Source organism: Musca vetustissima, unplaced genomic scaffold, assembly GCF_032173495.1.
Source record: "Musca vetustissima isolate MV318-11 ecotype Yass unplaced genomic scaffold, APGP_CSIRO_Mvet_v1 utg698, whole genome shotgun sequence".
NCBI lineage: Eukaryota > Metazoa > Arthropoda > Insecta > Diptera > Muscidae > Musca > Musca vetustissima.
Genome location: NW_026885255.1, coordinates 17,293 through 43,821, shown reverse-complemented (window position 1 = coordinate 43,821; position 26,529 = coordinate 17,293). Strand labels below are relative to the sequence as shown.

Here is a 26,529-nt window from a genome sequence, read left to right as displayed (position 1 = left end):
GCGCCTAGAAGAAAACTCATGATAAGACCTTGAACATATCGAAAAAGACGCAATAAAAATGTTTTAAATTCTCAAAGTTGAAAGCTACCGTTATATGGAGGCTATACCAAAACATGTATCGATATTGATAATTTTTGGTAGTAAGATTTGGCACCCAATGGGAACCCAAAATCGACAAAATGTCAAATATTTTAGGTTTGAGGGCTACCCTGAAAGTTGAGTCAATATAAATTATTTTTTGTTGTGAGATTTGACACCCAATGACAATTACAGCCGATTTGGTTGGAAAACGTGTCCAAAATCGCCAAAATACCGAATATTTACTGGTAGCCCCCAGTAAATGGTGGAAGGTAAGGTGATGTGGTATACAATAATAAACTAAAATACCAAGCTACCACCAATTCGGTTGAAAAAAGTTTCGAACATCGCCAAAATACCGAATATTTCGGATTACCCTTGTATGGGGGCTACCCTGAAATTTGAGTCTATATAATTAATTTAAGGTAAGGTGATGTGCTATGCAATAATAAACTAAAATACCAAGCTACCACCAATTTGGTCGAAAATCGCCAAAATACCGAATATTTTGGGTTACGCTTGTATGGGGGCTATCCTGAAACTTGAGTCTATATAATTAATTTTTGGTAGTGAGATTCGTCACCCAATGAAAATACTGAATACTAAATTTCACTTGATTTGGTTAAAAACGTGTCCAAAATCGCCAAAATATCGAATATTCGGGGGTACCATTATATGGGAGCTACCACGAAACTTGGGTTTATATTAATGATTTTTGATACGACTGTGTGTCATATAATGCGAATACAAAATAGCAAATTAAAACTAATTTAATTGAAACGTGGACCGGTATATCTCATTTGCAATACCAAACATCCTAGAAGTAATATCAATGTCTGTGCAAAATTTCATAGCTCTATTTTAAATATTTCGATCTCTCTTGTCATGATTTTAACGGACGGACATGCGAAAATTGATATAGATTTTTATTTTGATCGAGATTATATATACTTTGTGGGATCTTCGATGAATATTTCTAGGTTTTGCAAACGGACAGACAAATTTATATACACTTCACCTTATGGTGCCTTGATTTTTTGGACAGTTTTTGTATACAATTTCCAAAATGATTGTTTTTTATAATTATTTTTAATCATCAGTGATTTTTTTTTTTTAAATTTAATCGCATTCCAACAAATGTTTGTATGTAGTTGTTTCTAGACTTTCTTTTGAATGACTATTATTTTTTATATTTTTTTGTTGGTTGGTATTATATTTCAAACATATACCTCCTTATCAAGACATATCTATGGGGCAAACACTTTTGAACCAACCAGATGTTGGGAATATGATATGTCGGCTAGACATAGACCTGTAAAGATTAGTTTGTGCTAAAATGATATACATTGCTATATACTACCCCACCTCCCATGACATTTAAAAAGGTTCGTTTTTTTAATTATTTTTAGATTAACAATAATATTGGCAAAAAAGGGTTTATTATAAGAAGAATATATTGGGTATGTACATACATATGTACATATAAACATATTTAACTATACAACAACGAAGCTACGCATTCTGTTTTAAGTGCAAATTTATTTTTAATGCGAGGCATTGTGGTTGAGGCTTTATTTGTACATTAATAAATAACATATAAAGTGCGTCTGTGTTTGTAGTTCAATTATTAGTATTGTATTGTTATTAAGATAGCAAAAATGTATTTTACAATTTACAGATTTTCTCTTTTACTTGACCTTAGTTAATAATTTAAAAATAAATTTTGTTTCTGCTTCATTTTAGAATTTCTCTGTACACACCGAAATGTATCGATCAGTAAACATGTTACAACGCCACCGTTGGATCCAACAAATTTTAAATTACAAAGAGCTCTGTTGGTCTCCAAATTGTCTCGTTATGAATTCGAACAGCTAAGGCACCCGAAACTAAATCCACAACAACTGGAGGCAAAGCTGAGAGATCGTGGTACTGATTTCGATGCTCTTATGTATTTACATAATTTACACAAAGATTTTGAACGTACCATTGTGAGAAGTTTTCAAAATGTTGGATGTGAGGTGAAACTGGCCAATCGGTATGTCACAATCGCACGTAATAAATATCATTGATTTTTGTGTAAATAATGTTGTGTCTTTTCATTTCATATCACCAAACCACCACCACCCGCCATATTGTCTTGCATTGTAAATCGAAACATCATTAAATACATAATAATCCGACTTAATACTTTATACCACCCACCTACACAACACACCAAAAAACAACTGATGTTGTGCCTTTACACATACGTATATGGCCAAAAACAAACACACACAACTACTCCACCACATTACCCTTTTAATCTAATCAGAGTCGAATTTAGAAGCTCTTTAAGCAAGGATATAATGCGTTGGGCTGATGTTATTGTGCCAATAGGAGGTGATGGTACATTTCTACTGGCTGCTGGTCGTGCCAGTCCCCTATTTGCCCAATCACAACAAAAGACACCGATTGTGGGTTTCAACTCAGATCCGCAACGTTCTGAGGGTCGTCTGATGCTGCCCAAACATTATTCAGAGAATCCTGCTGATGCTGTGGCCAAAATTAAAAGTGTAAGTTGTAAAAAATATATATTTTACATTAAAAAATATATTTTTCAAGATTTTTGCAAGGAGTGGATTTTTTTTAAATATTTTTCAAGATAAAAAATTAAATTTATAATTTTTACAAAACTATATTTTTTAAATTTTAGAAGGCGTGGATTTTTTGAAAAATATATTTCATGATTTTTATCAGGCGTGGATTTTTTAGAAAGTGTTTTTTATAATATTTATAAGCCGTGGATTTTTTAAAAAAAATTTTTCACAATCTTTATAAGCCATGGATTTTTTTAACAAGAAATTTTTATTGTATATATTTTTTTAATAAAGACTTACTTTTTTGTAGGTTTTTGGATTAATATTTGAGTTTATTTATTTAATTTTTTAATTTGCAGGGCGATTTCCAATGGATGCACCGTTCCCGTATACGTACCACCATTTTAGGCAATAATGGCCATATACCCGAATCGACAGATCTATATCGTCATTGTGTCTCTAAGATGGAACAAGAAAAGACTGAACCTCAGTATTTGAGTAAAGAAATGGCGAAAAAATATAAAGCCAAAATGCATCGTGTCCTACCATATTTGGCCCTAAATGAAGTATTTATTGGCGAATCGCTGTCGGCTCGTGTTTCACATTTACAACTGGTTGTGGATCATCAGAATGTGGTAAATAAAACTAAATGTTCGGGGTTGTGTGTAAGTACAGGTACCGGTTCCACATCGTGGCATACGAGGTAGGTTATTTTTTTTACCCGAAATATTTGATTTCAATATTTATATTAATTGTATTTTTTTCGATCAGCATAAATCGTGTTAGCAAAAAACACATGGAAGATTTATTCCACATCTTGCCCGAATCGGCAAAGCAAGCTCTGAGCGGTATCAGTATCGATGAGTTGGTGCAACAATATAATCAGAATTTACTTTTCCCTCCAGGTATATAGCAAAGGTATATTTGTATTGTTATAGTTTTTGATATCATTTTTGTATTTCAGATGATCCTCGCATTTGTTACTCGATTAGAGAACAAATTTGTGTAGGTGTTTGGCCTAGCCCTAAAGATTTTGAGTCGCGGGGTTTTGTTAAGAATTTATTTGTGAAATCTCGTTGCATCGATGCAAGTAAGTGTGACTTTTTCCACTTTTTCCTTCATTAAAAACTTTTTTCAATCATTTTTCTATTTGAAATCTTTGAAACATTTATTAAAGAAGTCATTTTTCATGTTCACATATTAATTGCAAACATATCCTTATTTACAGATTTGGTTATAGACGGCAGCATTTCATATCCCTTCAACGATGGTGCCAAGGCTTTACTAGAGATTCATCCCGAAGATGCTTTATTAGCCATTAGTTTGGACTGATTATTTTGTACGATTATAAAAAAAAAAACAAATATTTATCATTAATATTAGTTTTTATTTTTAATTTAAAAGAAGAAAAAAGTGGACTTATTTTATAAAATAAAAAAGTTTATCTGTAATTTTAAGTTGTGATAAGCATTTTCTATATATTACATAAATGTCTATTGTAAATAAAACAAATTTAAAAAAAAGTTCGTTATGTTTTCTTTTTTATTTTTTGTCCAATTAATAGTGTTTTGGTTTTCTTATTAGGTAGAGCGGTTTTGAAACGTTTATCGGCTTTTGTCTTTTTTGTATTCTTTTGTTCGGATGCATCTTTGGCATCTGTGTTGTTGTTGTTGGATTTTTTCTTTTTCTTCTGAAAACGTTCGGCATTGACATCCTTAAAACGTTCATCTTGCACCAGAGGGGAAGGACCTTGTTTTTGCGCCTCGCTTTGTTGTTCTTTGCGTTTTCTTTTGATTTCCTTAATTTTATCTTTTTGTTTTTTGCGATATCTGGAAAAAGAAAAATATATGGAATAGATAAAGATGATATTTTCAGATATTTCAGGGGACTCTTTCCAAAACATACAAATTTTCCATTTCATCAGGATCTTTGCCTTCCAATATCCATTGTTTTCTCCGATAGTTTTGAGCTCTCTCATCGAAGTCATTATTATCCAATTCAATTTCGGATTCACGGCGAGTAACATTGACTTGCATGAAAATGCGCTCGACCATTTTTTCTAAAAAAAAAAAATCATTTGAAATAAAAACCGTATTCCTATTTTTTTAATATTTAACTTACGATCGATGGGATGTTCTGTTAACTTGGTATTGATGGCCTGTTCAATTTCACCCAGTAATTCCAAATCTCTTGGAAAACGGAATATCGAAATAGCCATACCCTTGCGACCAGCTCTTGCTGTACGTCCCACACGATGTATATACTCCTTGGGTGTACGTGGCAAACGATGATTGATAACCAATTGAACACTGGGTATGTCGAGACCACGTGCAGCTACATCTGTGGCAATGAGCGTACGAACATGACGAGATTTAAAACGATTAAGTGCCGCCACACGCTCTTTTTGACGCATAAATCCATGTAGACATACATTTTCTATGCCTACTTTATTCAAAGTCATCGACAGCAGTTGACAATATTTTTTCGTATTTGTAAAGATCATAACATTTGAATTTTCATCTTCTTCACGATATTTGCGTAAGGCTTCAATCAACACCATATCACGATCATAATCAGCACACAGTAAATAGCGTTGATCTAATGTCTCCACAGTGGCCACTTGGAATTCTTCGGACCATTCTAAACACTACAGAAAAAATAATAATTTTTAGTATTAAAATTAAATCAATAAAAAAATTGAATTTTATACTTACATCACCTGCAATGGGAAATATACTGCTCTCCTTGATGAAATCTTTCATGGTGGCTGAAAAGAATAAATTCTGCCGCTGCTTGGGTATACATTGTTCTATAACCCGTAGACTTTCATCAAAGTCTCCGTTTAGCATGCGATCCGCCTCATCCACTACCAAAAATTTCAAATTATCAAACGAAAATGTGTCACAGCCGGTTAAATGATCCGCCAAACGTCCCGGCATTGCCACCACAATATGTGGACGCTGCATTAGCTTTTGAGCCTCAACAATTTGATCAGTGCCACCAGATACCACACAAACTCTTACTCCCATGGGTTGGCCAGCCACCAAGAATTGTTCGGAAATCTGGAAAACAATATTTATTATTAATAAGAACAAATAAACAAATTATCTCCCCTTCCTTACCTGATAGGCTAACTCGTGAGTGGGCGTCAGAACCAAGGCAAAATGGCTTGTAGGTTCCTCACTTAATTTCTCCAAAATTGGCAAGGCAAAGGCAAATGTTTTCCCCGAACCTGTTTTGGCTGCCCCAATGCAATCTTTACCTTCCAATATAGCGGGAATGCATGCTTGTTGAATGGGTGTTGCTTGTTTTAAACCTATGAACATTTTGTTCCCCATTAAAAAGTTAGTTTTAAAGTAAATAATATGAAAAATTACCAAGTTTTGTTAATTGTTTAGTTAGCCAGGGTCTCAGACCCAATTGGGCAAAAGGATTTGTATCCTTTTTTAACATTTCAAGGTGACAATATCCAAATTAATTCTAGAATGGAAACAGAGGATCAACGACACAGCTCAACAGCAATAATAAACACAATAAACACAACACAACGTGTTCAAGAACAGCTGTCTTAGCTGTCATTCACATTGAAATGATAACACCACTCACATTGGGATGCTTTATAAACGGTTACAATTAACCAAATTAAAAAGTGATTTTAATGGAATTGTTTGAAAATAAAAATACAATTTTTAGAAGTAGAAAAGCAGGAATCCATTGAAATTCACCAAGGCTTTTGACCTTAATACGTAAGCCGATCTATATGTTGCAATCACGAGAAACCTTAATATTGTAGGCTTTTGGCCTTAATACGTCAGCCGATCTATATGTTGCAATCACGAGAGATCTTAATATTGTAGTTCGAGATTTGAAACACTTTGTTTGGTACCTAGGATTTTTAGTTTTGGTAATGGTATATATCGGTCCACTGTTTGGTAAATCCCCCAAATATCGATACCACCCTATTTTTTCGTAATTATAGGGAGCTGAACGAATATTATCTTTGTAGAAAATCATTAATAAAGCTCAATGTGTTGATATATTCCCCGTAGAGCAGTCACGCCAAACTTTAGGTATATACCGTGTACTTAGTATATTTTTCCTACCAATGTGATTGTAACTTGGCATTCCAGTGTCGAAGGGAGTAAAACAGGGTCTTCACCGTACATTTTCAAAATGTGAACATAACTTAGTACACGTTTATGCATAGCTTGCATATCCGAGCCGAATTTTCCAAATTAAGTGTATTTTGATTAAATATGCTTTTGATTGCTTCAGAGGATAAAAAACCTCCTGGTAGAACGTGTATAAATGGTTGTAGTACACTTTGAATATTCACGGAACGAACTTAATGACGTTTTCAATCCATAATACTGAGACTTTGGTTCAAGAAGGTGCATGCGCTAAATATATATGGTCCAAAGATATGAGGGATATAAACACAATATTTCAATGGTGGCAAATGGTGATAGTGAAAATCAAAAGATAACATTGAGAAAATATATATTTCGAAAATTCCATTTAATTTTTTGGCGATTACAAAATTGTTCTGGAAACATAATAATAATGTAGTCAAGTGTCCCCATTGTAAGAACTCTGTATTAGCTCGGATTAGAATTTTTTAGTGTCAACATTGTCATAATACTCCACCCATTTATTTTAATATCTTCAAATTGAAAACAAAATATTAGTGTTTTCAATATTACCAAAAGAAATCCCCATTCAAAACCGAAATAAAAAAATAACCCAATGCCCAGTTTCCTCAAAAAAACCACATTAAAACAATATCACATACAACAAATACATTTTTTGAAAATTCAAAATAATTTTGAATTACTTTTTTTATTTACTTAAAATACAAAAAACGTATCCTCTGTGTGTTACATTCTCTAGACATTTCCTTTTACAAGAAAATATCAACATCGCCAAAAATCCACCAAAAAACAAATGTAAACACACTTGCCCTTTTGGCGAATATGGATGTTTACTAGATGTCTGCATTCATAGTTTACTTCTTGGCGGCTTGACCGATCTTGGCCTTGGCGGTACCACGGACCTTCTTCATTCTGTTGCGACGTTCCTTGCGTTGCTTGCGGGTCTGTTTCTTGATTTCCATAAGACCATGACGAACCAAACGGTATTTGGGTTCGAATTTCTTGGCGAAGTCCAAGGTATCGTAGATCAAGGCGAAACCAGTGGAGCGACCACCACCGAAGCAGGTACGGAAACCGAAGACGAAGCATACATCGGGGGTAACTTTGTACATGGCGGCGAGTTTTTCGCGGATTTCAGTCTTGCTGACGGAGGCCAAGCCGGGATGGATGACGTCGCAGACCATTTGTTTTCTGGCCAACAAGCGGTTGGTCATGAATTTCCGGGTACGAATGGTGGCGGTAGACATGGTTATTTATCTGCAACAGAAGAAAAGTAACAAATTGTTAAATTCAAATTCCATTATTTGATATTTTATTGCTAACTAGGGCTTATCATTAAATGTAGCTGTTTTGATTGCTTTATTCTTGAGACACATCATAACCTCACATAATGGTGAATTTATTTTCGTGCGAGCTACACACAAAGAACACACACACGCACGCACGAATCCATCCGTCTCTAACGACTCCACGTGTTGAACATTTTTCTTCGTCAAAAATTCACTTTTTCACCAAATATTCATGAACATTCATGCCATCGCAATTTTAGCATACATTTAATGCAATATTTTAGGGTTTTTATAAATTTTTACCTGTTAAAACACTTAAAAAGTATTAAAACACGTCTTAGCAGACAAAAAAATTATTAGGAAAGGAACTGACAATAGAGTTGCAAAAATATCGATTATTTTTGTACCGACTACTTGAGAAAGTATATGAAATATGTAATTGGTATTTGTCGGGAGGTATTCACTATGATATGGGGAGGTTCGCATGTGTTGAGTGTTAAAAAAGATCGACATGTATGAAAATATAAGGACATTACATATAATTAAGTACTGTACATACTTATTATTTATTGTTTGTCCAAATTAAATAAAGAAATAGGATATAAATAAAAAAAATTACAGGGTTATAAATTTCGTAGTTTTAAAAGTAAGCGCAAATGAAACACATAGAAATATCTTTTCATGATCAAATTTTTGTTATAAATTTCGAACATTTGCTTTTGAACAGGTTTGACAAAATTACAAGATCGAAAAGTCGACTTTTTAGTCAAAAGCAAAAATCGAAAAGTCTAAAAGTGGACTTTTGAGCTCGACCCCATTTTTGTAGTAGGTTTTTATAATTTTTATGAGTTGTGAGGTAGTTAAGCGATTCGTTTTCGTTAATGTCCGACTTCTATGTACGAAATGCCCTCTACGGTTAGAAGACTTATAGAGACCGACTAATTCTATAGAACATTAACATTTTTCAATCAATATTTTTATAATTTTAATATTATTTTTGGTCTGTTCCCGTACTGCAAAAATGTACTATTTTTTACTACGATAACACTTTTTTCCTTTATGATATCGGAAAAAATAGTAAAAACTCGTAGATTCTTGCAGTACGGGAACAGACAATTTTTTACTACGATAACAAATTTAATTTTATTAACTGTCTTAGCGTTTGTTTGCCGACGGAAAACATAAAATGAAAGAAAATGCAAAACTTTTCTGCTTTTTTACTTGTTTACAATGAATAACAAAATAAATCAGAATTGCGGTGTACAAGTATATCTGTCCTTCTTTTATACCTCTCAATTCCTTCGTGCACAAACCCAATTTATTTTACCACAAAATTTGCCGGTGTGAAACAGCAGCAACATCATTGCCTTTAAGCGGAAACTCATACGAGGATTTAGGCCTGGCATGTTATGTTGGCTTTGTATGAAATGTCAACTTAACATGCCAATACTGAAGTCATTTTTATGCAGCAAATTATATTAAAACCTTTTACCGGGTTAATTAATTATGAGGATTTATTTGACATAGACTACGATTAGACTACAAAATCCACTCGATCTTAAACGTCAATTCCATAGCGTATACGTCACCTTAAGATGTTCACAAATCCAGTGGATTACATTTGACGTAATCGCAATGGAATTGACATTTGAGATCATGTGGATGCCCATGGTACAATTGTAAAAGCTAACAGCAAGTCCCAGCTGATTTGATTCCAACGTAATACTAGTGTCAATATGAATTTGACAAATTATGTTTTTAAAAATCACCCAACAGAAAAATTGGGAACGCATTCAATTCGAAATTGTTCTTTATTAAATGTCCTCCCGTATTCATTTTACTCAATCTGCCTGTTGGGAAAGTTTGAGGAAGCAAATAATTTTACTGAATAACTCGCAATTCACTGCATTTTCATATGTTGAACTAATTACAATCATGTGTTACACAAATCAGTGGCAATATCTCAATTATAGGAAAGTTGTGGAAGCGATAGAAATATAAATTTGAAAGATTTTCATTTATGTTTTCCAATTATATTTTATTTTCAAAATAAATATAATTTATTTGTTTGTTTACATATTTAATTTCAGCTGTCAAACACGTTGAAAAATCATTTTCACAAAAACAAATTTCCAATTAGATGATAGCTATGGCCTACCTTGTGTTAATAATATCACGATTTCAACCGAATTTTAAGTAATTTAAATCATGGTACAATTATAAATGAAACATGTTGTTTCAATCACAAATCATACACTTTTTCTTACAAATGTTGTAAAATGTATCTCCAAATAAATCGTTTTTCGAATATATTTTGTTATATTTATCAAAACATTACACACACAGTCACATATTTTATATATGACTTTGACATAACAAACCACAGTATGAAAAAATTGTAATAATTGTACCATGGGAACAACATCATTGCCTTTAAGGGGGAAACACGTAGTCATATATACAATGGAATTGACAATTTAACCCACTGGATTAACGAAATCCGAAGTCATCTTATGTGTTCCCCCCTTTACGATAAACTATTGGAATCCTACCACAATAAAATAATAAAGGAAAAGGAATGGGATGATTTTGTGAAGGCTGTGTTAAACCAAACATTTAACAATCATATGCTTCGTGAATAGTGCGCTTTATGCGGTTAACAATATCTAATCCGCTTTTAGTTTAAACCAAGGGTTATATATTAACACATAACATAAAATATGTGGACTAAACGTTATAACTTTTAGTTTTATTTCATAATAAATCATAATATATTTTATTTATATAATTTATAATTTAAATCGAAATGTTTTTGACAATGTACTTTACAAACAAAAAAGAAAAAGGTTTGAAACCATATGATTATCACTTACACCTTATTAAATACACCTTGAATATAACCATAGTCAGCTTTGACAAAAGCATCGATAAAATGTTCAATTTGTTTAAATTTTTTCCTAAAATACCAAATCAAATGCGACGAAAAAGCAATTATTCATTAAAATAAAATCAGTGCTGTGTTAAAAATTTGTTGTGTCCGTTTAAAAAGTGCAAAATGAATTGAAATTTTTTAAAAGATATTTTCGCCACAACAACAATTTTTGACAACATGTAGATACGGGGTTGTATATTTCTTGAAATACGCCTTCTGGATGACCTGATATTTGGTCCACGGTCTAAACGTACTTTTACTTCATAATAAATTATAAATAAAATATTTTTTATTATTTATAATTTATTTTATGAATTATCCATTTCCCCTGCTGATTTCCATATTCGATCTCTAGAACCCTATACACATTTGCCTGTTTTGTTATTCTTCTTGACATTTATCAGACACTGTTGCTCTCCACTTTACTTCGTACATACGTACAAGCAAAGAAATTGAATTTTCTCATTGGAATCAAACGACGACAGTGAAACAATAAAGACGTCGATTGCTCTCAAAAAAAGAAAAAAAAAAATTGAAAAATATAAAAAATAATTTTGGAACAAAAATCTAGTTTGTAAACTAAAAGAAATAAGATTGTGTGTGTGTGCTTTGTGAGATCTTTTAACCAGAAAAAATAAATCCCAGAAATCTTTTGTGGGAGGTATGTGAAAGGAAAAAAATTTACATAAGAAACAAAGAAATACTAAAAACATGATAAGTTCTTACATAAGTTTGTGAAAAAGACAAGTTCGATATTCGCTGAAAAAAATAGTGGGAAAAGTGTTACCCAAAAAATGACATTATGTGACAAATGTGTTTGAAAAATTTCTTTCATACACTTTAAGTTATTGCAACAAAACAAATTGTGTTCTAAAAGTAAAAGCACGTTTGGTTTTCTTGTATTGAATTGTTGCTATATCCCCCCGCACCCCCGCCAACACTCTGCCGCTGAAAATTGATTTGCTCTTTAAGTTTTCTTTTGTTGTGAATGAGGGGGAGAGAGGGGAATGGGATTCATATGACTTTCTTTCGTCTGCTCGGTAGATAGACAGTGACGCCGTTTTCCAGAGGGTGGTTGGCATTTTTTGTTGGTACTTGAAATTGACCTCGTGCTCGGTCGTCGTTTCTTGTTGTCATGTTGTAGATAAATTTGATATAGAACATGATTGATTGTGGTGTAAAATGTGCATTAGACCTTTTTGCAGGAGTAAATATAATTTGAACTTAGCAGGAATGTGAAAATAATAGAAAATATAAAGCGCTGAGTATAATTTTAATGGATGCTCGACAAAAAATACAGCATCTTCAATCCTAAAAATACAGCATCTTCAATCCTAAAATTTTTATATTATAGTTTCATATGGACGGGCCCTAAACATATCGGAAACATTCCAGTTTTAGGATGCAGTCGCGGATTTTTTATTTTTTTGCAATTTTTATCACATATAGTCCTTAAGGCCCTCATTACAGAGATATATTTACGAAAATCCAAACTTTCTGATATATGAAACTTAAAAGTTCCGCTAAGGCCCTTATACTTAAAAATGTCCATTGAAATTCGCTAATGGATATCAATTTGAAGGGGATGAAATCCTGATTGCAAAAATGGCAACAAGTCTAGTTTAGTAAAAATGATCAGATTTTTATACCCTTCACTGCATGCCCGTATGTCTGTCCATGTTAAATTGTAAACTAAGTACAGGTCGTATTTATAATTCGAATTGGATGAAATTTGGCACAGCTCATTTATTTGGCCCAAGGACGAACCCTATTGAAATTGGGAAAAATCGGTTCAGATTTCGATATAGCTCCCATATATCCTTTCGTCCGATTTTATGTAAATGGTGCACCAAAGTCCCTATATATCCTTCGTTTTGCACGAAATTTGGCATAGCGTACTAAATTAAATCTAGAGTGTTGCGTGTTAAGTTTCGTGAAAATCGGTTTAGATTTCGATATAGCTCCTCTATATATTTTCGTCCGATTTTAGGGAAATAGTGCACAAAAGTCCCTTTATATTCTTTTATTTGCACGAAATTTGGCACAGCGTACTGATTTGCTTCTAGAATGGTGAGTTTCGGGAAAATCGGTTCAGATTTCGATATAGCTCCCATATATATTTTCGTCCGATTTTATGTAAATGGTGCACCAAAGTACCTTTTATATCCTTCGATTTTCACGAAATTTGGCACAGCGTATTGAATTGAGTCTTGAATAATGAGTGGTGAGTTTCGGGAAAATCGGTTCAGGTTTCCATATTGCTCCCACATATACACATATAATCATCCCATTTTACATAAATGTGTGCACCAAACTCCTAATTTTTGTGCGATTAACACATAATTTTTACACAACGTATCAAATTGAGACTTGAATGACGTTATTACGCTTTGTTGAAATTGTTGCAGATACAGCCATAGCTTCCATATGTATTTCGAACGGGGGTGTCTGATTGAAATTACATTTTTAACATCGCGCCGTACCGAATAGCGTGTATCAATTTTGCTATAAATCGTTTTCACTTAAATTTGTCTCATGGTACGCAGACGACTCTAAATCTGCCCAAATGAAATTAAATTTATCATAGGTCGAAAAAAGACGTAGGAGGATACATATGCGAAATGTGCACAAAGTGGGTGAAAGGTATCATATAGTCGGCCCAATCCGACTTTACTAGCTGGTTTTTATTATATTTTTTCATTTTGGAACCTCGCGATTTTATGGTTTTTTATAATTTTAAGAATTATTCGAATCCCACAATATTCATTTTAAATTTCACACCATATCTAATATATTATTTTATTTCTCTTTCCAGCTTACCAATACAACAACCAGAAATCAGTTCAACTAAAAAGGATTTTAAATAAAACATGAGAACTTCCACTGTTAGCCGTTATGCCTTGCGTTTGACTTTTGGCCAGGTAAGAAGATTATAAGTTTATTAAGATTAGTAGACCGAGACTAGCAGCTTACTTTGCCTAGCGAGGAATGAACTTGAAAAATGCTCAACAAATAAATAAATAAAATAGTTGTGAGACCCTTTAAGTAGATCGCTTTTGCTCCAAATCATAATTACTAAAACCAAACTATATATTATCGGTTTTAGGTATCCTTGAAACGGGTGCCTTTAAAACATTCCACACAATACCCCTCTACAACAAGGAGGTGTTAAAATAGTCAATCTACACATATTTGACATTTTCGGAGGGGAAAACGAAAAGGAAGTGTTGAATATTTAAACGGACATTTTTGAAATTTCCAAAGGGAAAACACACTCAAAAAGGATTCTCATTTTATTACATAATCGTTCATCATCCACCACAACCATTACGCACCTTTGACATTATGAACATGTCGGAAGATGTATACTTCGACAACCATCAGTCAACACCCACCCAATACAAAGTTGGCGATCTGTGTTATGATTGCCAACAGAATGGCATTGAAAATCGTTTACGTTATTTTCTCATCAATTTAGATGAAGAAACTATTTTAAAATGTGAAAGTGATTATTGTATGTATCCCTATAATGATGAGCTATTAACTTCTTCAGAGGAAGATAATGATAATTATACACTAACAGAATTGGTAAATTGTTCCACAAATTATATGGAAGGAAATTCGACGGCAAGTGAGGTTATTTTTGATAATCTCTTAAATTATGAAAATAACAGCACCACCTCTACCACGATATCAAATGTAATTGATAATAATAATTTGAATGATATTTTCATTAAGAATGAACCATTAACAGATATTAAAAAAGAAGAGAAACCACTAAAGGCCACAATTAGAACTTCGGCCGCCAAGTTGCCAAAGAAAATCAAAGATGCCAATGTAACGATAAAAAATAAGGAAACTGAAACCCCAAAAGAGGATAAATTGCAAACTAAAAAGGCCTCAATAAAAAATGTTTCCAGAACTCAAATAAAACCAAACAAAATAACAACCACCGAAATTAAGACAAAAACCGCCAGTGTTAAATTGCAAAATCCCAACACAGAAACAAAGAAACTATCTGCTGTTACAACAGCAGAAAAATCCCAAGACATTCAAACAAAAGAAATAAAAACTGAAACAAATTCGAATAATGAAATGAGTATACCCAAAGCAAGTCTTTTCCGGGGACATGAATACCTAAAAATGATTGAGGCCAAGGAGGCATCAATACCCAAATTTAGAAAACTCAAAAAGAAATAAACATAATACCTAAGATATTCAGATACTTTTATTAAGAAATATTTTAATTTTTATATTAAGTACAATTAATGTTTGTATTTATACATAAAATAAGAAACTGTATATGTTTTAGTATATGGTAATTAATTGAAAAGTAAATAAATGAAAATATCGAATTTAAATCTTTTCACCTTACCACCTTTCTAATTTTTCATTTGGGGGTTTTTCTGTTTTTTTTTTTCGCCCAAGAATGACAATGCGCATTTTTGTGTGACTTGCTGCCTGCCTGTATCAAATTTTAAATGCGTCATATATGTACATACATATATAGTTTTACAACCTTTTCATTCGCCGTAGACAGATTACAAATATTGTCTCTTTTTGTTGTTGACTAGCAACAGATGGACGGTAGCAAATGTGTGAATTAATTAACTATAAAATAACAACGTAATTGTAGCACTAACCGACTATCAATTAGAACACAGATGTATTTACCGAACCCAACAACAATAACAACAACATAGTAAACAAAATAATTTAAAGATAATTTATTGTTGTTTATCGTTAATTTTGTAAATTACTTAATATCAATTATTATGTTTTTCTTTTTTAATTATAATATGTGAATATCCCGTATGATCCGATCTTCATACCTTTTTTGTGGGATTATTCTTAAATAAAAAATGTGTGTGAGTGACTTAAAAAAAACGGTAAGGAAAGTAGAATAGTCGGACTGGGTCGACTTTATAATAACCTTCACCACATTGGGTATATTCTACATATGTATCCTAACAGACGTCGCCTTTTTGAAGCAACATGATATTGAACGAACTGAAATATTTGATCTTTATCTATAACTAAACCGACTATCATCAATCCCTATACATATCATTCTGCAAACTTGACACACGCTAGACATTTATTAATTACTTGGTTTACAATTAACATGAATATGTCGAAATTATATACGGAAGCTATGCTATATCTATATCTGAATCGATTTCAAGGAAACTTGACAGAGATTAATTTAAATTAGCTTCTGTACGTTGTGTCAATCGGCATAGCTATGGATCTTTAGTGCACCATTTACTTAAAATCGGACGAAAATATATATTGGAGGTGTATGTAAATCTGAACCGATTAGCATAGCACACATCATTCTAGACTTAATTCAGTACCCTGTACCAAAATTCGTGCAAATCGATAGATATATAGGGCCTTTGGCGAACCAATTACCTTAAATCGGATGAAACTATATATGGGAGCTATATCTAAATCTGAACCGATTTTCACAAAACTTAGCACACAACATTCTAGACTTAATTTCATATGATATGCCAAATTTCGTACAAATCAAAGGATATATAGGAATTTTGGTGTACTATTTACCTAAAATCGGTCGAAAAGATATATGGGAGCTATATCTAAATCTGAACCGATTTTCCCGAAACTCACCACTCATCTTTCTAGACTCAATTCAATACGCTATGCCAAATTTCGTACAAATCGAACGATTTGCAGGGGCTTTGGTGCACCATTTACCTAAAATCGGTCGAAAAGATATATGGGAGCTATATCTAAATCTGAACCGATTTTCACAAAACTTAGCACACAACATTCTAGACTTAATTTCGTATGATATGCCAAATTTCGTGCAAATCGAAAGATATATGAGGACTTTGGTGTACTATTTACCTAAAATCGGTCGAAAAGATATATGGGAGCTATATCTAAATCTGAACCGATTTTTCCGAAACTCACCACTCATCTTTCTAGACTCAATTCAATACGCTATGCCAAATTTCGTACAAATCGAAAGATTTGCAGGGGCTTTAGTGCACCATTTACCTAAAATCGGTCGAAAATATATATGGGAGCTATATCTAAATCTGAACCGATTTTCCCGAATCTTTCTAGACTCAATTCAGTACGCTATGCCAAATTTCGTACAAATCGAAAGATTTGTAGGGGTTTGGTGCACCATTTAACTAAAATCGGACTAAAAAATATATGGGAGCTATATCTAAATCTGAACCGATTTTCATCAAACTTAACACTCATCATTCTGGACTCAATTCAGTACGCTATGCCAAATTTCGTGCATGTCTAAGGATATAAATGGACTTGGGTTCAATATTTACCTAAAATCAGACGAAAATATATATGGGAGCTATATCTAAATCTGAACCGATTTTCACCTGTACGCTATTATAAAATTCTTGGCCTACATCATATACTGAAAGAAGAAAATATGAACGTCAAGAGTAAAGTTCAATAACATCAGCGACAGAAGTGTTGGGCATCAAAATAAAAAATATAAGCAATGCATGGCAAGCAATGACCTGGCAGTAACCTCAGTAAATAAATGGGTTCACAATCTAAAAGTTACGACAACGAAAAATGATGAATAAACTTAATTAATAAAGAAACAAGTGTCAATGTTCGATAGACAACCTACAAATTGTAAAAAGCACTTTACGTTGAAATTACACATGGCTTCATTCACTCACATTCCGAAAGAATTGTGGCAACATTAAAAAAAAATCCTGTTTTAGAAATAATAATAAAATGACGTTTGCTAATGTGATAAGAAACGATGGCGGCGGGTTTGTTTATATTTCTTTTATATATGTATGATTATTTCACATGACTATATATACTATTATCGATGCTGATATGATGTGGATGGAATAATGAACACGCGTACAGAACATGACTGCTGAATGCAATTGAAAACAAAATATATAAATAAAATATAAAATATATTTTATTAATACAATATAGATTATAATTTCTAAAAATATTCTTAAGATATTTATTTGCATACTGGTCATATAAGTACATACACACATAAATAGTATACAATATTTGTTGAACTAGAGCCAAAAACAAAAAAAAGAATTAAAAAAGAAAAAAAATTATGGCTATAGTACACTTTTAAAAGTGAAAAAATAAATACCAAAATAAAAATCAAGTTCAATATGACCGACTATGTCTCGTACATATTAAATTCGTTGTGACGCCAAACTTTTATTTCCTCATAAAAATACAATAACAACAAAAACAAATTAAAACAATATACAGTAAATACCACAAGAATGTGCCTATAAAGATAATATAGTTTGTTGTTGGCGACTTATACGTACATTTGATAGACTATAAAAAAACAACAATAAAAATAAACAACCCAAAATCGAACAAATATGTCATTACATAAAATAAAAAAAAAATGTAAATATTCTACAATTTACCACCTTAGCAACAAATACTACATAAAAATAATTGTCTTCTACTTGAATTACCTAAACAAATAATCGAGAAATCTCGGTTGGCATTTCTCACATGGGTTTAATGGCATTTGGCCAGCAGTTGTTGAGATTTTTTGCCATAATTTTTTCAACATTTGTTTACATTTCTTATCTTAATGTGATATTATAAAATTCTTTAGACGGTTGGTTGATAAGGAGAAGGTTGTTGTTTTCCCCACCTATTTTTAGATTTGTTTTCAGAATGCATTTCTATCTAATAAATGCGTATTTCATCAAAGTGTCAGAGGCGCCAAATTAAACAACAAATACTACACACACACATTTATACTATAGTGAAAATTTTGTTGTTGCGGGAAAAATAAGACGTAGTAGTAGCTGCAGATTGCGCATTTATTACGTCAATATAGATTATACATTTCATACTGTAGCGTGTGTGTATGAGGGTGGGAATTTTTGTTTTGCATATTTTCCTTTTCTTTGGGTAAACATACAGAAACTCTAGATATTGATTTTTTCCATATATAGGTCAAGGTCAAATTTATTTTTTAAATTTTGCAATATATTTTTGTTATAATAATTTATTATATTTATTTTTTTTTTATTTTTCAAAAATTGTTGAAAAACGTTTTCTCATCTACCCCAAGGGTATAATGACCGCATTGCTATTGTCTGCGTGACTGATTGCTAAAATATTGTATGGTGACGTGTAGCAGCAAATCGTGTTAAGGAGAAGAAAAAACAATTACTCAAAGTTCAATGTCGATTTTGTAAATTGTTAATGGGACATCCATGTAGAGGGTTCGATAAACTGTATCTGGTCTCAGACAGTGCATACACCTCAGTGCATTCTTTTATGTCTTCCTCGTTTTATTGGGGTGGAAGGAAATGGATAAGATAATATTTATTTTATTTTATATCTATCGTTGCTATGGGCGACAGGGACAGAAGATATTCTAAAGATGTACCGTAAATAGTGGACCTGTAATTAGAGTTTTATATGGAGTATATGAAATTCTGTACTACAAGACCCTAAATATAGCTTATATAGAGTACGACATACGACAAGTCTTAAACGGCCAAAAACATATAAGGTAGCTTCCATATAACGGAACCTACCGCATCACTTTAATTTGAAGAGTTTGGGCACGGGTTTTTGAACAAAATTCCCTGCTTTGCTTTCTGACTGCTTAGAAAATCTCTCTACCTAAATGATCATTATACCCCAAGCTTCGAAAACGTTTTTCAAACCAATATTTTGGGTTCTCATTTGATTTCTTAACAAAATATACCCTATTGCTGACTTTTTGGGCCTTCAAGCTTATTCCTGAGTCTAAATTATATTTAAATATAAGCTCATTTTATATCTAACCTCAATATCAATAAAGGACGTTTTAGTATATTTTTATAAAATTTCTGTACATAATAAGCCCTGCTTTTTTCGATCTACAATTACATTTCTAAGTTGAAATTATATTTAAATATAATCTCAATTGTTTTCACAAATTTGATCTAACCTCTAAGCAAAATATACCCCACTCCTGCCTTATACAGGTCTTTAACTCCATTCCTACATATAAATTATATTTAATATAACCTTTTTTTAATTTTATCTAACCTCAACAAATTTCGTTTTCTCTTTCCAGTCTACAGCATCGACACCGACAACCAGCAGCTTTACCACAGCCGGTAATCCTGATCGTGTTATAACTCGTTCAGCAACCTGTTTGGCATTGTTCGGCATTGCCTTGTCTTCGTTCAGTCTCAAGCAAATGTTGACAACTGGGGCCGCCAATAAATCACCAATTATGCGCAAATTTTAAAGTCACCCCAGAAAACAATTACATTCACTTTAATTTAGAGTCATAACGAAAAGGAGGCTCTTTGTGTATATTTCTTATTATATAAAACATATTTTTTAAATTTGCTGCTGTATCATCAACATCATCAAAAATATCTATCTGATTTTTATTGGATCCGAAGAAGAGAAGAAGAAGATATGATTGAATTTTGTTAAATGAAGATGAAGAAAAAGCATGTGGAGGAGGAAGTAAATGTGCAGGATACAATGACGTCCCCAAAACTACTTTAATAAAAAACCAACAACATAATTCATCATGCTCTGGAGAACAAAACAGGAGAAGTAGAAGAAATACACCCAACTTTAAAGATGGACTAATGCCAGTTTTGATTTTACATTGCCTTAGCTGCAGGCGTGTAATATAGACAAGTGGCAGTCAAGGAAATCCCATACACACACACATTATCACAAATCACAACCACTAAGCACAAAACGTAAAAGGAATACACCCAAAAAAGAAAGAAACCAATCAGCAAACATATGGAAAATGAATATGGAAGGAAATGCAAAGGAATATAAATGATAAGGACATATTTGTATTGTAAATGTGTGTAATTTTTATAAAATACGAAAAACAATATATGAGAGATACTCTAGTATTAGAAACAGAAACAATGTACAAGACACAAACGAAGAAAGGCAGCCATTAGCTTATTGTATATATCTTTAAACAAATGAAACAAAAAACATGAGTTATTGCCAGCTGCTGTTGTAGATGATTTTTTTCTAAAACAAAAAACAAATGCGCTTGAATTAGTTTAAAGATTTGTTTATGTATGTTCTTTCTCTTCATTTATCATTATATATTTTCTAGTTTTTACTGGCAAACCGTTATAGATTTGTAAGTAGGGCCATCGACGTCAGCATTGTCATAAAGATCTTTAAACTGTCATTTAATTAAAATCTCTGTAAAACATTTGTCTTTTGTTTTGAAAAAAAAGAAAACAATACTTTTGAAAAAAGAAACAAACAAATCTTTAGTATCAATTTATATGTGCATGCTAATTTTTGTCCTTGATTTGAGTGTAATATTTTTATTCCCAATTTAGTTTCCTTTATTTTTCTTTTTGGTTATAATTTCAAAGAAATTTTGTTGTGTATTAGTTATAAAAAAAAACTCTTATAATAATAAAAAAAATGGTTCCATTATTTCTCAAAATTTTGTTTTTGGTTTTCTTTTTAATTTCATTTCGTTTTAATCTTTTTATTTTCGGAACAAATAAAATGGGTTCGTCATAAGTAAATGAATTGAGTGGTTTGTCCTTATATGTATTGATTCTCGCATTAAACTTGTCCTGCTTTTTTTCTTCTTAGCCAAATTAGCTAATTTTTTTTAATTATAATAAATGTCTTAAAAAATAATTTAAACAAATTGTTTATATTTGTGGGTAGGTTAAAAAGGTGTCTGTTTTCATACTCAAAAATTATTAAAACTTCTCAAATGTATCAATCAGAAATTAAAAAAAAGACTTTTGATTAATAGAATATTCTCGCAGTTTACTTGAACGAAGCAAAGGTTTTAATATACATCCGATGTGAAGGGACCACTTGGGATTTCGGTATTTTGGTGATTTCAGACACATTTTTCAACCGAATTGACTGAAATTTCATATTTTGGATTATCATTGGGTAGTAAATCTTTCACCCAAAATTTATCAATATGTCTGATATTGCTCTCTTATAAAGGAACCCCCTAATTTTATATATTTTGGGAATTATGGAAAATTTTTCCAAAATGAATTGGTTCTTATTTCATATTTTGGGCCCTGACTAGACTGTAAATCTTTCTACCATAAATGATAAATAGCGATTCACGTTTTGATATAGTCCCTATATATAGGTACCCTCAGCATTCGGTATTTTGAGGATTTCAGACACATTTAACAATCGACAGTAATTTAATTCTCATTGAGTCCCATATACACCTTTAAAAGTTATCGGCCGTTTTAATATGTCTCTCATACAACGGTAACTCCTGAATACTCGGTATTATAATGATTTTTGACACGTTTTTTAAAGGCGTTGATTGAAATTTTTTATTTTGCATTCCCATGAGGTTGGGAAATCTTCATATGTAGCAAAAATTATTAGTATCGGTCCTCTTTTTGGTTAGTCTCCATACAACCATAACCTCCAATACTCCATATTTTTATGATTTCATATACGTTTTTCACCCCACCCATCTCCAATTTTATATTTAGGATTCTCATTGGTTCGCAAATCTTTTTACCAAAAAATAATAAATATAGATCCATAAAGAGGTATAGCCCCCATATAGACTTTCTTTGCATAATTCGGTATTCAATTGGGTATAATTTCATAAAAAATATCGTATCTTTGGTTATAGGTCCCTATATAAAGATCCAGCTCTTTTATAGGTATTTGCATGGAGCTCTGCGCATTTCCTAATCGAAGTCGGTGTAATTTGCTGCAGCAACAACCGTGATTTTAAACATAAATTATATCCAGATTACATACGAACCGCTGTATTTATTTCTACATCGTATATACAATTTAACCGCTGTACTGGTTAAACACAAATTTTAAATGCCCAAACAAGTCATCAAAAAAGCTTTTTTAATCCACATCTTGTGGAAACTTTAAAATTTATTTTTTTATAAAAATTCAATCTAACTAATATTTTTTTAAATCCATGACTTGTTGAATCCTTAAAAAATAAAACTTTTAAAAATCCACTTCTTATCAATTGATTGGGTAATCATTATACAGTGGATAGTATAACGAGTAATCATTTCACAGTGAATACCGTTCTTGAACTAAACAACAGTTGCATCAGCTGTTCAGTTGTCATTACGGTAATTGATGACGTCTGTCAGATTTTTTACACATCACAGAAAAAAAATATTCTTTTGATTCTGCTGTTAGCTTGTATTAAACTATATAAAATAAAATAATATAAAATGTTTATTTATTAAACATAAATTATATTGTGTAAAACAATAACAGAGAAGAGCACCATTAAACGAGCATATACGAGGAGGTGACTAATATCGTGTAACTACGACGACAATCCCCGCAGTCGAAGGAAATCGAATCAAATCTGCAGTGAAAAAAAAAAAACTGACACAGCTCATTTCCGACTGGCCAACAAAATGGGCATTAACGTTAGCCGACAAACCGATTTGGCCAGCAATGCGCTGCTGCAACAGTTTGTGGGACGCAGCCACATTGCTGCCGACGATGAGTTCTGGGCCAAGTTGCTGAACTACAACATCACAATGCCCGAAAATACACAGGATCAATTGAATTTGGACTCAAGGCTGGAATCTTTGTGTCAATCGTTTATTAGCAATAATCTAAAGACTGGTAATTTTGGTTCATTGATAACGGTGTTTTTGACGAAAACTTCGGAACTACTATCGCTATCCGATCAGGAGAGCAATATGCACATATGGCAGACATTTAACGCCTTGTTTATTATACGTTCGTTGGTGAAATATATCACAGAGACTGGTTCGGAATTTCAGTTGTTGCAACATTTTGAGGCAATTCCTAATGAGGAGTATTTAAAGGCTGAGGCAGAAGCGGCAGCTGCTGGCGCACAACCAGAAAGTACAGCAATTGCTGTGGAGGCAACTGAAAACGATGATCCCTCCGCCACATTGAAGGCAGCAGCTGCGGCTGCCGCTGTTATGGTAGATGGTTCCAAATTTGAAACCTTTATCGATGCAATTTTCAATTTGATAGTTGTGATTCCGGTTAAGTAAGCTTGTGAAGGAGATATACTTTTCCCAAATTGTTTATTAATTTATTTTATTTTCTATTTTCCAGAGAATTCACATATCACTTACATTTGGAGGCGGTCAACACATTGATAACCCTATTGTCTGTACATTTATTCACCCAACAGCCTACAGAGAAATCCATTATCTTCCGCACCGTGTACAAGTGCCAGCATGCTAATGTCCTGATGTCTGCCTTATTACATTTTGTTGCCCGCCTAGTGGAAGTGCCTCAGACAATGTTTGGCTCCGCAACGGCTGGCTCATTTGTTTTCGGCATTGCCGAGTCGTTGCTATCGATCTTCACCTTCCGCAAACAGCAAGATGTCTTAAGTGCCACACACTCCACAGGTGCTGAGCTATCACAACAATTCCGCACTCATTACCCCTTGGCCAATCAAAGTCTTCTGTTAATTTTGATACTCACCAATCATTGTACCACGAAAGAGAATTCATATCGTTCATCATTGTTCGGCTGTGCCGATTCGAAAGATGTTGCCAGCAAAGATGGTGCAACATTTCATATTGATTTTGGTGCAGTCTATGAGACATTGTGTCGGATTGTAACCATAGATCAGGCAACCTTATTGTTGTATTTGTTGCTGCATCGTAATGAACGTTTTTATCGTTTTGTCATGGCCCAACAGGATTTGGAGAAATTGGTGACACCGATATTGCAAACGCTGTATCATGCGCCGGATAGTACATCTCATCATATTTATATGTCATTGATTGTGTTGCTGATATTGAGTGAAGATGATAGTTTCAATAAGAATGTTCATAATATTGTGAGTATATAACGAATAATTAAAAATATGTAACCTATAGAAGACCTTCTAGCTATAGATCTGTGATCTGTGAAAGGTCATCTGTATAAAGAAGGCCTTAAACAAGACTTCTGCGTATTGAACCGTTTTTTATCTTTATTAGTCCTTTAGAATACCTTATAAAATATCCTATAGAAGGTATTCTCCATATAGATAAGCTATATAAAACCTTCTGCTTATAGAGAAAACCTTTCAGGGGCCTTATATAACTTAATAACCCGTTGGAGGTTTCCCCTATAAATTGCAAAGACTACATAGGCTTGCACCAGATCTATCAATTATTCTATATTAACTTCTTCATTTATTTTCACTCCTTCTTGTCTTCTCTTTTTTACAGATGCTTAAAAACATAACCTGGTACACGGAAAGAACAATATCGGAAATCTCGCTGGGTGGCCTTTTAATCCTGGTGGTCATACGAACCATACAATATAATATGTTAAAAATGCGTGATAAATATTTGCATACCAACTGTTTGGCGGCCTTGGCTAACATGTCGGGACAATTTCGTAATTTACATCCATATGTGGCACAACGTTTAATCTCACTGTTCGAAACTTTGGCCAAGAAACATACTCGACTTGATGCTCAACTCAAAGAGCCGGTGAATAGTGCGGTATTTGTTAATGTTTCCACGACACCGGAAGATATGTTACAAGATCTAACGGTATTGGAAGAGGTTTTGCGTATGGTCTTGGAAATCCTTAATTCATGTCTGTCAAATCAATTGGTCTATTGTCCAAACTTGGTGTATACTCTGTTGTATAAACGTAGTGTCTTTGAAGGTTTTCGTTCACATCACGCCTTTCAGGATATTATACAGAACATAGATATGGTGAGTAGTTGGGGTAATTTTAATTTTTTATTTTAAATTAATTCGTATTTTGTTTCTTTAGGTGGTGGGTTTCTTTTCGTCACGTTTACAACGTGTCCAGGAACAAAGAGGTGAATTGGGTGTCAATGAAGTATTTGAAGTTATTTCCAAGGGTGCCAGCCAATGGTCCAGCGATCGTTTGAGGGTAAGTCAACAAATTTATTTATTTTTTTGTTTATTAAATATTAAATTATTTTCTTTCAGAAATTCCCCGATTTGAAATTCAAATATGTCGAAGAAGATGCCCCAGAAGAATTTTTCATTCCATATGTGTGGACTTTAGTGTGTAAATACGGTTGTGTTCACTTTAGTTCGGAAAGCATTAAGGGCGTGACCACCGAAATATCTTGCTAATATAGTGTAGATTTTGAAACATTTCTATAATAAAAATAAGAAGAAGCATAGCGCGCGATATATAATCCAATGGAATCTAAAATAGTCTTAACATTTTTCCACATACATACATGATTATTTTTACAAAAGTTTCCAATATTCCTTTTTTTTGTATAATTGTTCTGTGTATTAGTTCTCCATACAAAAACAAACAACCAAAATCTTTATTAACTAAAAATTTTCTTTTAAAAAAATGTTACCTTGTGAAAAATGTGTAGTTTTGCCTTTATAAATATTTTTTGCCATAAACGAAATTAAAAACCCCTCCACTCATCCTCCTTCCCCCTTCCCACTAAATATATACTTATTATATACATTATATATAACCTATATATTATATACAATTTTGATTCGATTATA

General features: G+C 32.7%; 4 protein-coding genes across 4 annotated transcripts; 2 read left to right on the top strand and 2 right to left on the bottom strand.

Annotated features, from left to right (window-relative positions):
* The first annotated feature begins 340 nt into the window (after positions 1-340).
* Positions 341-4,018, top strand: LOC133332424 (NAD kinase 2, mitochondrial). Its single transcript, XM_061540827.1, has 7 exons — positions 341-350; positions 1,822-2,113; positions 2,390-2,630; positions 3,014-3,357; positions 3,426-3,559; positions 3,619-3,744; positions 3,883-4,018. Exons 1-7 carry the CDS (start codon positions 341-343, stop codon positions 3,984-3,986), a joined length of 1,251 nt encoding a protein of 416 aa, XP_061396811.1. The 3' UTR covers positions 3,987-4,018.
* Positions 4,019-4,135: 117 nt separating this feature from the next.
* LOC133332423 (probable ATP-dependent RNA helicase Dbp45A) lies at positions 4,136-6,107 on the bottom strand. The gene is made up of 7 exons (XM_061540826.1): positions 6,032-6,107; positions 5,777-5,970; positions 5,369-5,716; positions 4,776-5,301; positions 4,560-4,713; positions 4,267-4,483; positions 4,136-4,147 (listed from the first exon to the last, which is right to left on the bottom strand). The coding sequence occupies exons 1-7, from the start codon at positions 6,105-6,107 to the stop codon at positions 4,136-4,138; spliced, it is 1,527 nt and encodes a 508-aa protein (XP_061396810.1).
* A 1,540-nt stretch (positions 6,108-7,647) lies between these two features.
* Positions 7,648-8,536, bottom strand: LOC133332398 (small ribosomal subunit protein eS24). Its single transcript, XM_061540798.1, has 2 exons — positions 8,398-8,536; positions 7,648-8,062 (listed from the first exon to the last, which is right to left on the bottom strand). Exon 2 carries the CDS (start codon positions 8,050-8,052, stop codon positions 7,660-7,662), a length of 393 nt encoding a protein of 130 aa, XP_061396782.1. The 5' UTR covers positions 8,053-8,062; positions 8,398-8,536; the 3' UTR covers positions 7,648-7,659.
* A 14,909-nt stretch (positions 8,537-23,445) lies between these two features.
* On the top strand, positions 23,446-26,171 carry LOC133332399 (dymeclin-like). The gene is made up of 5 exons (XM_061540800.1): positions 23,446-24,056; positions 24,125-24,863; positions 25,240-25,737; positions 25,799-25,921; positions 25,981-26,171. The coding sequence occupies exons 1-5, from the start codon at positions 23,446-23,448 to the stop codon at positions 26,128-26,130; spliced, it is 2,121 nt and encodes a 706-aa protein (XP_061396784.1). The 3' UTR covers positions 26,131-26,171.
* Positions 26,172-26,529: the final 358 nt, after the last annotated feature.